Source organism: Salmo salar, chromosome 13, assembly GCF_965601325.2.
Source record: "Salmo salar chromosome 13, fSalSal1, whole genome shotgun sequence".
In the NCBI taxonomy this organism is placed as follows: domain Eukaryota; kingdom Metazoa; phylum Chordata; class Actinopteri; order Salmoniformes; family Salmonidae; genus Salmo; species Salmo salar.
In genome coordinates, this window is record NC_138303.1 from 40,111,206 (window position 1) to 40,124,960 (window position 13,755).

The 13,755-nt window shown below is 47.6% G+C and overlaps 1 protein-coding gene across 3 annotated transcripts in view; it reads right to left on the bottom strand.

Annotated features, from left to right (window-relative positions):
- The window catches only part of LOC106567150 (membrane-associated guanylate kinase, WW and PDZ domain-containing protein 3), a 194,961-nt gene that overhangs the window by 4,286 nt on the left and 176,920 nt on the right, over positions 1-13,755 (bottom strand). For 2 of the 3 annotated variants that reach the window (XM_014136132.3, XM_082960071.1), the window contains exons 9-22: positions 11,757-11,954; positions 10,076-10,350; positions 9,689-9,847; positions 9,269-9,434; positions 6,421-6,452; positions 5,394-5,598; positions 5,145-5,239; positions 4,743-4,935; positions 3,750-3,956; positions 3,243-3,428; positions 2,893-2,989; positions 1,569-1,644; positions 1,218-1,355; positions 758-896 (exon numbers count right to left, since the gene is read on the bottom strand). In XM_014136132.3, the coding sequence (XP_013991607.2) occupies positions 758-896; positions 1,218-1,355; positions 1,569-1,644; positions 2,893-2,989; positions 3,243-3,428; positions 3,750-3,956; positions 4,743-4,935; positions 5,145-5,239; positions 5,394-5,598; positions 6,421-6,452; positions 9,269-9,434; positions 9,689-9,847; positions 10,076-10,350; positions 11,757-11,954 (2,166 nt within the window). Of the gene's footprint in view, positions 1-136; positions 233-757; positions 897-1,217; positions 1,356-1,568; positions 1,645-2,892; positions 2,990-3,242; positions 3,429-3,749; positions 3,957-4,742; positions 4,936-5,144; positions 5,240-5,393; positions 5,599-6,420; positions 6,453-9,268; positions 9,435-9,688; positions 9,848-10,075; positions 10,351-11,756; positions 11,955-13,755 lie in introns of all 3 variants that reach the window. The other variant, XM_082960072.1, reaches the window with a different exon arrangement.

Genomic DNA, 13,755 nt, shown 5'->3' on the forward strand with positions numbered 1-13,755 from the left:
TCTGGGCATAGGGCTGTTACGAGAGGAGCTATCCAGTTCTGATTGAGGGGGGCAAGGAGGAGAGATAGACAGAAGCTAATTTTAAAAGGAGAGGACAGAGGCAAAGAGGAGGAGAGAGGAGAACGAGGTGGTTTACCAAGGTTATTAGGGACAGACCAAGAAAAGCAGTGAGGCCACTAGTGATGCTCTGGTTTCATGTAGAAGCACAGGGTGGAGGAAGAAGAGTTCACACCTACAGGGAGGAAGAAAAGAGAGAGAGAGAGAGAGAACAGTGCCAGGACAGCCAGACAGAGAGGTAGAGCCAGATAGATAGAGCGGTATAAAGCGAGAGAGAGAGAGAAAGGTAAAGAGAGACGCTTGCAACAGCCTTCACATGCAAAAAAGGGAGGTACTGTAAAAGCTGGGTTATAATGTGTGTGTGTGTGTGTGTGTGTGTGTGTGTGTGTGTGTGTGTGTGTGTGTGTGTGTGTGTGTGTGTGTGTGTGTGTGTGTGTGTGTTTTGGAAGGAGTAGTAATAGTGTTTGAGCAGTGTTGAGACCCTACAAGTAGAATAAATAGTATTCTAGAAATACAATACTAGAACACACATGGTTAGTCCATGGTCAGTCTTCTATACGCATGTGTATCTTAAGCAGCAGTAAGTGTCTGAGTAGGCTGTGTGTCGAGTTCAGATTCTAATTCTCTGGTTGAGAACATGGTCACTCTTCCGTGTGTGTTTGAGTAGAGTATTCGTCCTATTGAGTCCGAGGTCACTCACTGGGGTCAGGGACCCGGCCCAGGCCAGGTCTGAGGAGAAGCAGGACCTTAGTGCCCCCAGCCTGGATCAGCTCGATGGCCCGGGTGTGTGTGATGCCTTGGGTGGGCTCGCCATTGATCTCCACGATCTGATCTCCAACCTGTGGTAACAACACACACACACGACATGACATCCCATAGGGATGGGTTAGGGGAGTGTTCGGCCGGGGTAGGTCGTCATTGTAAAATAAGAATTAGTTCTTAACTGACTTGCCTAGTTAAATAATTGTTCAATGAAAAATAAATAAATATCACAGTACAAACGGGCTAAACGAGTTAAAACAGGTTCTCTCTCGCAGAAAAACAGGTTCTCTCACACAGACGCCTTTCATCACACATGTGGTTCTGTACCCAGTCTCATAGAACGGGCAGAAGAAGCCACCCTTTATGAGAGTAAGTATTAACGCCCTGGGTCGACTCACGTGTATCCTGCCGTCCTTCAGTGCTGGGCCCTCCTCCGCCAGTCTCAGTATGAACAGGCCCATGTTGTACTCCTTCCCTCCCCGCAGACTGAAGCCAAAGCCCCGCTGGCCTCGCTCCAGCTCCACGTGGAAACAGCCCTGATCCAGAGGAAATGTACATCTCTACCACGTTCAACTCAGTTATTCGGCTAACGTTTAGCTATAATGTCCTGATTATGTTGTAATAGATGTGTAATGCAAGCTTTGTGATATTCAGGTACCCAATATTGTTCCCCCATGGGTAGGAAAACATAACCACACACTAAAACACACATACACACAGGGTTTGACCGTTTATCGCCATAGCCTCACCTGCTTGGGGCCTGAGGTGATGAGTTGTCCCAGCTCGCTGGGTGGGACGGACTTAAACTCCAGAGGGTCTTCATTCCTAAACAGTCACAGACAAAACATCACAGTGTGTCACTGTTGTCGTAGGAATGAGCGGACCAAAGTGCAGCGTGTGTGTCGTTCCACATTTTATTTTCACTGTGAAACTTTGCAATACATACATAAATAAACTGAACGAACAAAAACAACAAACCGTGATGCAGAGTAGAAACATACACTAACTCAGAAATAATCTCCCACAAACCCAGGTGGAAAAAACCTCTACTTAAGTATGATCTCCAATTAGCGACAACGAGGACAAGCTGCCTCTAATTGGAGATCATCCCAAACAAAACCCAACATAGAAATACAAAACTAGAACCTGACAACATAGAAAAACTAAACTAGAACACCCCCCTGTCACGCCCTGACCTACTCTACCATAGAAAATAACAGCTTTCTAAGGTCAGGACGTGACACAGTGTCAGTGTTCTCAGCATCTACAGTACCGGAGAGGTTTCTTCCTTCCCAGGGTTCTTAGTGCCTCTGTCCTTCAGTGTGATTATACAGCGCGGGGTAAATGGGTATATGCTATAATTCTTCTGAAGAGACCAGCTGTTTGTTCTGTAAACTAAAGTAACTGCCCCTTGCAGAGCTTTACAGAGCTCATGACAATCAATTGTGGGAGCTGAGCGTCAGTGATATTAAAGAGTCTTTCTTAAAAAGTGTGCTTTCCCTGACTGCCTCTGTCTACGGGGAGAGTTTACATACTTAAGACTGCCGAGTCAACAGCCTCCCTCTCTCGCTCCCCTTACTTCCAGAGACCTGCCTGACCCTAGCCATGTGTTAGAGATTACCGAGAAGGAAGGGTTTGACTTGATTAGAGAAGAGAAAAGGGAAATGAGGAGAGATCCAGGGTGAAACCACACAGTGAGCAGAGAGAGAGAGAGAGAGAGAGAGAGAGAGAGAGAGAGAGAGAGAGAGAGAGAGAGAGAGAGAGAGAGAGAGAGAGAGAGAGAGAGAGAGAGAGAGAGAGAGAGAGAGAGAGAGAGAGAGAGAGAGAGAGAGAGAGAGAGAGAGAGAGAGAGAGAGAGAGAAGAGTTAGGGGAGGCGAGGGGAATTATGGGTCTGTAGTAATGGATTAAGTCTGACAGGTAATCTGGTTTAAACAGGAAGATCAAAGACAGAGTGCAGGAAAACCACCCTCTGTTAATCCTTCCCTTTCCTCCTTTCCTCTTCAGGATGGGCCATGTAGCGGTGTGTGTGTGTGTGTGTGTGTGTGTGTGTGTGTGTGTGTCCACTCCTGTACCTGTCAATGTGGCTGGCAGGCTGCTGGCCCATAGCTCTGTGCTGCGTTGCAGGGCTCTGCTTGGCTGAACTGGTTTCAGATGCAGGACCACTATTCTCTAAAAGAACACACAGAAGACTTTCAGTATGGAATGTCATGCACACTGGCACTTCATCCTCACCAGTCACAGTCATCTCAACTCCGTACCATTCCTCTTTCCCTTCTAGCAATATCAAAAATAACAACAAAAAACAAACAAACTACTAACAAACTTAGTAGTTCTACAGTAAACATAAACAAAAAGACTACAGAATCCCATTTCAAGTAGGACTCTATATCCCAGAGTTCAGTGCGTCTGTGGAAGTTCTTACCATCCTCCGGCACCACAGTGAGGGTGACAGTGTTGCCGGCCTCCTTGATGAGCTGGACGATGTCATTGTGGGACAGTTCCACGATGGACTGGGAGTTGACAGCTGAGATACGGTCGCCCACCTTCAGCTGACCGTTGCGGTCCGTGGGGCTGCCCTCGATGATGCGGCCAATCTTGTGAGGAATAACTGAAGTGTGAGAGAGAGAACGAGATGACAGGACAATTTAGCTCAGCTCTGTCAGGTACAGTGCGGAGGGTGCTCGTGAGGCAGTAATTGTTTTTCAATGTACTACCAACCGTACTGCAGCACAGCTTGCCGGGTGCCACAGAATTCTATGGCACGTTATTTTAGTGTCAGCCATTGTTGTCAGAATGACGCAATTTTCCACAATCTGCCACCATCTTCCACAAACTGTCGCGGCATAAGCTCAAAACGTTTAAAGGAAGAACCACTGTACCAGACTAGCTGAGCTGAACGTTCTATGATATGAATCTCCTTCTCTCTTACCTCCGGGAGGCGGCTTGTTCTTGGAGGTAAGGATTACGAAGCCGAAGCCTTCGTTGTCTTTGCGTTGTAGGGTGACGTTGTAGCACTCGGGGTGTTGGGGGGAGCTGGCCGTAGGGACCTCGATGCGGAGCAGCTTGGGAGAGCCGTTAACCAGGGCTGGAGCCACCTTCTGCTGACCACTACCAACGTCCTCCTCTCCCCTCCCCTCTGATCACACACACACACACACACCACACACACACACACACACACACACACACACACACACACACACACACACACCACACACACACACACACCACACACACACACACACACACACACACACACACACACACACACACACACACACACACACACACACACACACACACACACACACACACACGTTCATTTGGGGTAGCTTACCGTTTACATTTGAATCACCTAATTACGTTGTTTAAGGTCGCTCACAGCGATTCGTATGAAAGCTCAAAGACAATAAGTGGTTTATAATGCTCAGTTTATGTCACCACATTATTCCTTTAGGCTGATCCAATGCCGTTCCAGTGCTCATTTTAAAATGAACCCCACAATTACTGTATTGAAAGACTCTGATGTGTGTACGACATATCTGAACTGAGCACAGAATAGGAAATCAATATTTGGAGTGAAAATCTTTGTCAAGCCTGGATATCAACCGCCACGCGTCTATGATTGATGCTTCATTTTCTCAGTTCAAACACGTCTGTCATTACAATACATCACATCCAAAGCAATTTCAAAAGTGTTTTCCCTTGTCATTTATTTGTGTGTGTAAACAAAGCTGCGTACAGCGGGGGCTTGTCTGTCCATCCGTCCGTCAAAATATAACGGACCAGAACAGAACTCGTCTTGTTTTCCTGTTTGTTATGTATATCATCTCCCACGACTGGACCTGTCTACAGCACTTCTCACAGCGATCATCACTTTTAGAAGAGTTGCATAAACACTCAAAAACTCTCTCTCACTCACCTGTGTGAGCAAGTTTCCTGCGGACTGTCAGCAGGACTTGTCCGTTGCGGGCAGCGTTGGTCATCAGCTCCAGCACCTGCTTGTGAGATCTGCCCTTTACCGGCACCCCGTCGATACACATGAGCTCATCACCTGCCCGCAGACGCCCGTCCTTCTCTGCCGCGCCCAGGGGTACGATGGCACCAATGTACACCTGAAGCCAGGGAACAAAGGAGGGCATGATGACATTTATCTAAGCCACTCAAACACAGGGGCATAACTTCAAACAGATTTAGAGCCAGTTTCCCAGACCCAGATTAAGCATACTCATGGTCATTGGTCCGGCTAAACAGCCCACAGTGTGCCCAGAGTCTTAATGCTGGCTGAACCAGGATGGATCAGTCTCTCTGGGAGGGTACTTACGGGCTGATCTGGCCCCTCTCCTCCTAAAACGCGGAAACCAAAGCCTGACTCCTGGTTCCTCTTGATGAACACATCTAGGTCCTTGGTGTTGGGGGCTGGACGGGGAAAATGAGGGAAAGGAAGAGGACACATTGAATTCACCGCTGCTATAGAGGAACAGGCAAAGACCGACACGTTCTATGTTCAGTACTCATTAGAACAGTGAGAGTCAAGAGGAAGGAAGGAAGTGTTAAGTACTGTATTACTCACGTTTGCTGTCCAGCAGGGCCTTGGACTTGAGGTAGAGTTGTGAGGGGTCAGGTTTGGGGGAGGCTGATCGCATGGTGTTGGGGGGGAATGGAAGGGGCTGGGGGGCCGGGGTCAGGGCTGGCTCTGGGGGGCTGAGGGTCTCGGTGCTGGTGGACATCTCCTTCTCCTGTCTCTCCTGCCTCTGCTGCGACATGGGAGCAGTGCACTGCAGCACAACAAACCAGATGACTCAATTAAACTCTACATCGCATACAGCATCATCTACAACTCAGACACGTCGGGGTAATAGTGCTGGATTTAGCAAGACAGTACATGTTCTTCTGTACTCCCAAACTACTCTTAGAAGTTTTCCACTAGTGTCTGCAGTGCTGGCCTTTGTTAATAACACAAAGCTGTAGGAAAATACTTCCACTGAGCCGGAGTCTTCTATTCGGATGTATTATATCTCAACACAAGTCTCTGTTGTTGACCCAGTTGGCTCATATACTCTGTTGTAAAGAAGGCACATCAGAACTGTTGAACATGGCTTTACAGCTTAAACACTGTTACACAGTATAGCTACTACCAGCCAGGATGTTAAATAGCTGTTTGCCAGGAGCACATTCACCCATCCGAGTCAGCCGGCTGCCTCCAAAAATAACACCAGCGTGCGTGTGAGTCGCGACAGCTCCCTGAATAATGTACTGCTCTCTACAGCAGACTGCTGTTGGTGGGGAATGAAACTAAGACAAAGTTATATCAGGGCTTGTTTTAATAATTCATCCGCTATCTGGTGTTTAAAAGCCCTGTGTTTCCATTTATGTTCCCAGACCCGCTCTACACTCTCTAGTTGAGTCCCAAATGGTACTATTCCCTACATGGTGCACTACTTTGACCAGAGCCCTATGGACCCTGGTCAAAGTAACACACTATATAGGGAATAGGGCTCCATTTGGGACACACGTCTCTGATTAGAATCCCCTGTAGAGGCCATGGGGAGAGTCTCTGGGAGAGAGAAGGGTAATTAAAAGCATTTATTTTAACTTACAGGTTTTAGAGACTTCACAGGAGATGTCTGACCTGGGGGGGGGGGGGGGGGGAGAGAGAGAGAGAGAGAGAGAGAGAGAGAGAGAGAGAGAGAGAGAGAGAGAGAGAGAGAGAGAGAGAGAGAGAGAGAGAGAAACAACGTTAATAGACAGAAAGATGACTCAATAGAGTATAATACCAATGCATTATGGAGGACAGGTTCCAGTGCCTTAGGGGGATGACTGGGTTAATGTGCTGGATGTCTGATAGATTATTATACATCTCTATTTCGTCACTCTATTACTCCTGCTCTGCTGTAGACTCTACATTCTCTTTCATCATACACTGCTCTAGCTCAGTGGTTCCCAAACTGTGGGGCACGTCCTCTAAGTGGGGCGAGAGGGGTCGGCAGGGCCGAACTGCGCAGGGGTCAGTCCGGCTTTCAACTTACTCTTGAAAGTTGTAATAGTACAAGGTGCAATTTTTGAAATTGGGTAGCGCATCCTCAGTTTTCCATCATTGTATACATTCGAGAGCTATTTATAACTTGTCAGAAATGTCCAGATCAACTAGCCCATGTCAGCTGACAGTTTTTAGCTAGGTTTTTTGTTGTTGTAGTAATGTTCGAGTCACTCAAATATCACATGAATACACATTAGACATGGCAAAAGGTATAGATTTGCAGGAAATTCACTTTAAATGTTCTCTCCTCCAACAAGTAGGGGTGTGAACAGATTGTGTCATCTATAGTGTTTGTGGCCATAGAAATAGACGTGGTATGCGTGGGCTGGAAGGGGGGGCCTGAGTGAAAAAGTTTGGGAAGCCCTGCTCTTCAGAATGAGTAGTGACCATGATCGTAGCCCCACTGTCCCATACGTCCTCTCTCCCTGCTCTCCTCTCTGATACTAAAGCCAGGAAGATCATGGTTCAACTTAACCAGCTGGTGGCACTATATTCAAGCATCAGCATGGGAAGGATCTCTGATCTCAGCAGAGAAACAGACCGAGGGAAGAGGGACGAGAGAAGAGATATGACATTGTGCCTCGCCGTGGGTTAACCTTGTAATGTATTGTCCACACCTGCTACCACAAGTCAGACAGTCTATTCAGATAAGGGCTCAGCAGTTCACCCTCATTAAGAGAAGCACAGTGACCATGAAGGGATGACCCAGGGGTGTATATCCAGCTGTATGACACACAGCTAGTCACCACCTTTCATTGACCATGGGGAATGGTGACAATCCATATTGATATTACTAGTACCACCTAAGGGCAAGCCCCAATACTGCACAGCGGAAGGACCCCGGAGTAGGCTTCTGAGTGTGTGGTGTGGCCAGCCGAGTTCTTGTTCCCCATCTCTGTGGCGGTCAGTGGTGGAGAGCTGATGTTATAGACCCAGGTTCTACACCTTAGCCCCTAGGTGAACTCAGAGAGAACTCTACAGTTAAACACCCCTCCCCTCCTGATAACCCTGCCAGGCCAGGCTGTGGTCGGTCTCGTGCCAGGCCAGGCTGTGGTCGGTCTCGTGCCAGGCCAGGCTGTGGTCGGTCTCGTACCATGCCAGGCTGTGGTCGGTCTCCTACCAGGCCAGGCTGTGGTCGGTCTCCTACCAGACCAGGCTGTGGTCGGTCTCCTACCAGACCAGGCTGTGGTCGGTCTCGTGCCAGGCCAGGCTGTGGTCGGTCTCGTGCCAGGCCAGGCTGTGGTCGGTCTCGTGCCAGGCCAGGCTGTGGTCGGTCTCGTGCCAGGCCAGGCTGTGGTCGGTCTCGTGCCAGGCCAGGCTGTGGTCGGTCTCGTACCATGCCAGGCTGTGGTCGGTCTCCTACCAGACCAGGCTGTGGTCGGTCTCCTACCAGACCAGGCTGTGGTCGGTCTCGTACCAGACCAGGCTGTGGTCGGTCTCGTACCAGACCAGGCTGTGGTCGGTCTCGTACCAGACCAGGCTGTGGTCGGTCTCCTACCAGACCAGGCTGTGGTCGGTCTCGTACCAGACCAGGCTGTGGTCGGTCTCCTACCAGACCCTCCATCAGTCTCCCCACATCAGTCTCCCCACATCCTTCCCTGGAGCAGTCAACAGCACAACCTGACTCTGCTCCCTCCCCCAGGCCTCCTCACAACAAACAACATCTCTGGCTGAAAATACTGCTTGACTCCTTAGGACCCTTCAGAGCACTGCATCTTAACTCCTTAGCATTCTCCAGAGTATTGGAGCATATTTCTGTGGGTTAACACAACGTACAGCATCTTGGCTATTGTAGTGCAGGCAAACGGAAAGAGCTCTTCAGTTTATTCAGTGTCAGCATTCTCTTTGAAGTGGTGAGCAGGGCCAATATCACTTTCCTTCGTCCAAAATGTCAGACTGCCTCTGTTAGGCTGTCTGCCACTGAATGCTTATCTAACTATCTAGCCAAACACTAGAGATGCTTGAATCTAACTCCCACTAGCATCCCCTCCTCCTCACCTTTCTGGTCAAGGTATCATATTCACAGCCCCACCATTACTGCTCTCTGAGCCTGCCTGCTTGTATGCAGAGGTGCAAATGGGAAATAGATAGTGGGATAGACGAGCATGAAATTGCTTTATTAAACGGTGGCTGGCTCTGGGGCTGGCCTCTGGGAGGGCTGGCCTCTGGGAGGGCTGGCTCCTGACGAGCTGAACGGCCATCTAATTGACTTCCTCGAGGAACTACTATTACCACAGTACGTATTCACAGCCGTATGACCCTGTCACACTAAAGTCATGACATCACTAACGTGGCAGTGTACAGTTTAGTCTCGCAGCTCCTCTGAATCCCAGTATGTTGACTGTGATGAAAGCATGCACCACCTACCACCTCCTATGTTTCTCCTCCTACCATCCCCGCTCTCTCACCTCCCCTGAGTACCAGGACGTTGACCTCGCTGCCCACCGGCAGGTCTTTGAGGATGTCCACCACCTGGGCGTGGCTCAGTGTCTGGACGTTCTGACGGTTGATCTCCTTGATAACATCCCCCTTCAGCAGGCCACGGCACCACTGGGCATCCAGGATCATCTTCACCTGAAATGACATTCCAATAGGTTAGATTGGATTGGATTCGGTTAAGCTATATTACATTAGATTACATTTCTTATCCTCCGGAAAAAGTACCTTCGGTAACTCTTAATGGACTTTTATAGTCTCTGCAACAGCTACTGCTACATAAGGCATTATTATAACAATCCGGCGTACCTAAGGGCAGCTATAGTAAAGTGTTGCCGGAATTCATTTTTCCAGACATAAAACAAAACCAACAACCCAGATATAAATGGTACCTTCTGGCCCAGGGGGCAGTCTGCGATGGCAAAGCCGAACCCTCCCGGCCCCTTCACCAGGGGCACGCCCACCAGCTCCGGCTGCAGCAGTGTGGGGTCTGGACCCTCAGGGTAGTGGCGCCCCCCGTTGGTCATGGTTGGGACTGCAGTGGCGGTGGTCTGTCAATCAATCAACCCAAATCTATTTATAAAGCTTTTTTATATTTTTTTTTTTTTTTTTTTTTTTTTAAATCAGCAGTGGTCACAAAGTGCTTTAAGAGAAACCCAGCATAGACCCCTAACAGCAATCAAAAACAGAAGCACAGTGGCCAGGAAAAATTCCCAAGAAGGAAGAATCCTAGAGAGGAACCGGGATCAGCAGGGTGGCCCATCTTCTTCTGACTGTACCTGTCTAGGAAGGGTGCCGTCTGGGCTGGTGACGTAGTGGATGTCCTTGGTGTTGGAAGTAGAAGGTGACGGGGTGGCTTCGGGGGCCAGGGGCAGCGCGGTGGCTACATCCCCTGGGGCATCGTCACTCCCACCGGTGTCCTCAGGCAGGGGGTAGCCCCGACACAGCACCATGTCAACGTACTGGTTGACTGGGATAGACTGAAACAACTGAACCACATCAGCATGGGTCTTCCCCAGGACACACAGGCCGTTGATGTCCACGATCACGTCGCCTGGTACAGCGGAAGCAAAGGAGGGAGAAATAGGAGGGAAGCTGTATCAGCATTGGGTACTGATGGGTACATTCCTAGAATGGGAGTGTGCTATGGTTTAGTCGTGACATAGTAACAAGGTTCAGAGCATGGAGTCAATTAAACCACAAGTCAGTTTGGATCACTTTGAACAAAGTGCCCATTCCAAAGCATATTCTGGTCAAGAGCTGAAATGCGTTTCTTTGGAGTCCGCTCCGCAGCTGCTCTGGGGCTGACGAACTAACAAGGAAGTACGGTACAACATAACTCTATATCATTCCCCTCCTCCTCCGTCATTCTAGCCTGGGTTTATTAGCTCAGCTGGTCCCAGACTGATCAATGAAGAGTAGGGGAATGTTCTCATCTCCAACCAAAACAAACGCGGGAAACTCTCATCACTGCTGGCTAGCTGGGACTCCCCTGAAGGATCCACCCAACACAACCAATAGCTGTTGCTAACAAACACATCTAACATTTCACCGTGTTATATAAATGAGCTGAACAAACCAAGATGGAACAACAGCCAATCACTGTCAGGGCAAACACTGGTAATTAAGCCCATACTTCACGCACCCTGAATGAGTCAGAGTTAAGGAACGCGAGTTAACTATTAACTCAGATATGAGATGGGATCGCTTCAGAGACCCAATGTCCAGATCAAATGACTCTCCATGCTCATCAAAATGACACCACTCTGGCATCAACTCCTGCCAGCGGTACACTTGGCGTGCGTGGTTCAGCGACAGAGAAATGTACATGGATTGGAGAGCATCTTATCGCTGTATTAATAAGGAATCAAATGTACATTTTGTCATCTAATAAATTAGAGGACACCGAGGGGGAACGACATACGGAAACATTTGTTCCCTTGCAGTTGTACATTTAGAACACTGGACAATAGCATTGTTGTGGTTGTGACACAATACGGCGTACAGCGCTCTAACACGTTATCGCAGACAATAAACAACAACTCGTTATAACTACCACGCATCTGATGGTACGGTCTATAGAATTAATATTCTCCTAAAGCATTCAATGAGCCACTGGCAGGTGTATATCACTGGTAGTAAAGGTTGTTTATTGAAGACAGCAGGGACTACATACTGTATGTCACAACCTGATCCAAGATACATGACCACCCTTCTAGATAAGCATGCTCGTAATAACCATAGGTATGCAAAGCAGCACAGCCAAGAGACCTATGAAATCTGAAATATATGGCTCCTCTTCAAATCAGGGCGTAGTACTGTTACTGCCGTGGAGTTTTACTGTCAAGAGGCAGGGTGTGGACCCTGTACAGTCCATGAAGATTAACCTTGCTGGTGTGTGTGTGTGTGTGTGTGTGTGTAAGAGTCTGTTCGTGTTCACACGCATGTTCCTACACTCACCGGAGGCCATCTTGTTGTCGTACGCGGCAGGGCCGTCTCGGAGCACGTTCTTCACCTGGAGGAACTCATCATGGCGGTCGCCCCCGATGATGGTGAAGCCAAACCCCTGGGGGCTCTTCCTTAGAGCTGTCCTCAGGATGGAGCCCTGGAGATGGGCTGGGTCCCGCACAAAACCCCTCACACCCACAACAGGCTCATCTGATGGAGAGAGGGAGAGAGAGTGGAATAGAGAGAATGAGGGAAGGCGAAAGAGAAAAAAAAAAAACACTTAAGAGAGAAAGATTACTTAATACAAGAAAAGCAGAGAGAGAGCGAGAGAGAGAATGAGAGATGCAAATTGCAGGAGAAAGTACTATATCAGCAATTTAACGATAATTATTATGACTGTAATTCAGCTAATTGCTCTCAAATCTTATTGACCGATTAAAGTATTTTACTTGACAAATTAGTGACTACTAATTCCTTGTTTGTTTGTGGCAGTATCATCACAAGGCCTGTCAGTGTTGTTCAGCTGCATTGATCTGACAGAGAAACAACGCTATGCTAGCTGCTAGCGCTAATCCACGATGACAGACGACAGTGACACATCTATGCCGCTACGCTTATTTTAGTCTAATATATCCGCATGGGACAACTGTATGTGTGTGTGTGTGTGTGTGTGTGTGTGTGTGTGTGTGTGTGTGTGGGGGGGGCAGACAGACACAGATGCGTGCTCACAGGCTGTTAGCCATCTGTCCCTTGCATCGTCACAGTGTAGGCTATCGCCACGGTGACAAGACATCTGACAGCTGCACGTCACTCAGACGGTCACTAATTCGACCAACACTCAAATCACATATCAACAGTGTATGGAGGTGTATAATCAAATACAAAATTATTACTAACTCATCATGGCTCTGCCACAAAATTAGAAGAGACAATATATTTTATAATTAGTTTGTCAGCCACCCATTAAAAAAATAATTACGGGCTTAAATAGATTAGTATGAATCGAAAAAGGTTTGACAGCAATACCCAAATAAAATTCAAGTCACCTGGGAACAGGTTTTTGATGTCCCACTACCTTGGCATCGGGTCTATGAACGATGAACTGACATAAAACTATTGACACATAAATCCATTAATTTCAATTTAAGCTATTATATAAAATACTTGCTACAGAAAGAATGCTCAATATACGGGGCATTGAACAGTCAGCAGATTCTGCCACGAGGAAAGAATAAATCAATAGAACACATTTTCTGGTACTGTCCATCGGTAGCTGTCTTTTGGAGTCAGGTCCAGGAATGGTTGTTATGTCATAATGTCAGGGTTCAGATGGACCTGCAAACTCTATTGTTAGGGGGATCTGAAAAAACCATGATCAGTCAATGGGAAATATCATTATACTCTTGGGTAAAGTATTTACTTTAGGGCAATATCGATAAAAATGTCACCAATAGGAAGGTTCAGGACCCTCGTAAAACATCATAGTTAAATGGAGGGATGTTCTACAAAAGGAAATAGCGAAATAGCATACTGGGAAAGATGGGTTAACCTGTGGAGATCGGTGGGTTGGAGTTGAAATCAGAATGAATGGTGGATTAGCTGCTGTGTGTGAAAATCCACCACTTGAAGAAAGAGAAAATTAGGAATATTTGTATAATTATTTAACTACAAGTAAATAGCTGTAAGTAGCTGTAGAAGTATGGTTGTCCGTTAGTTTACTCCGATCAGGGTAGGGATGGTAGGGGAGGGAGAAGAAAAGTATAGAGACATTTTTACAAGAAATTAATATAAAGGGGGATTACAAATGGTGCAAACAATTTCAACTACAATCTACACTATATATACAACAGTATGGGGACACCGCTTCAAATTAGTGGATTGGGCTATTTAAGCCACACACATGTTAATGACAGGTGTATAAAATTGAGCAAACCGCCATGCAATCTCCATAGACAAACATTGGCAGTAGAATGACCTTACTGAAGAGCTCATTGACTTTCAACGTAGCACC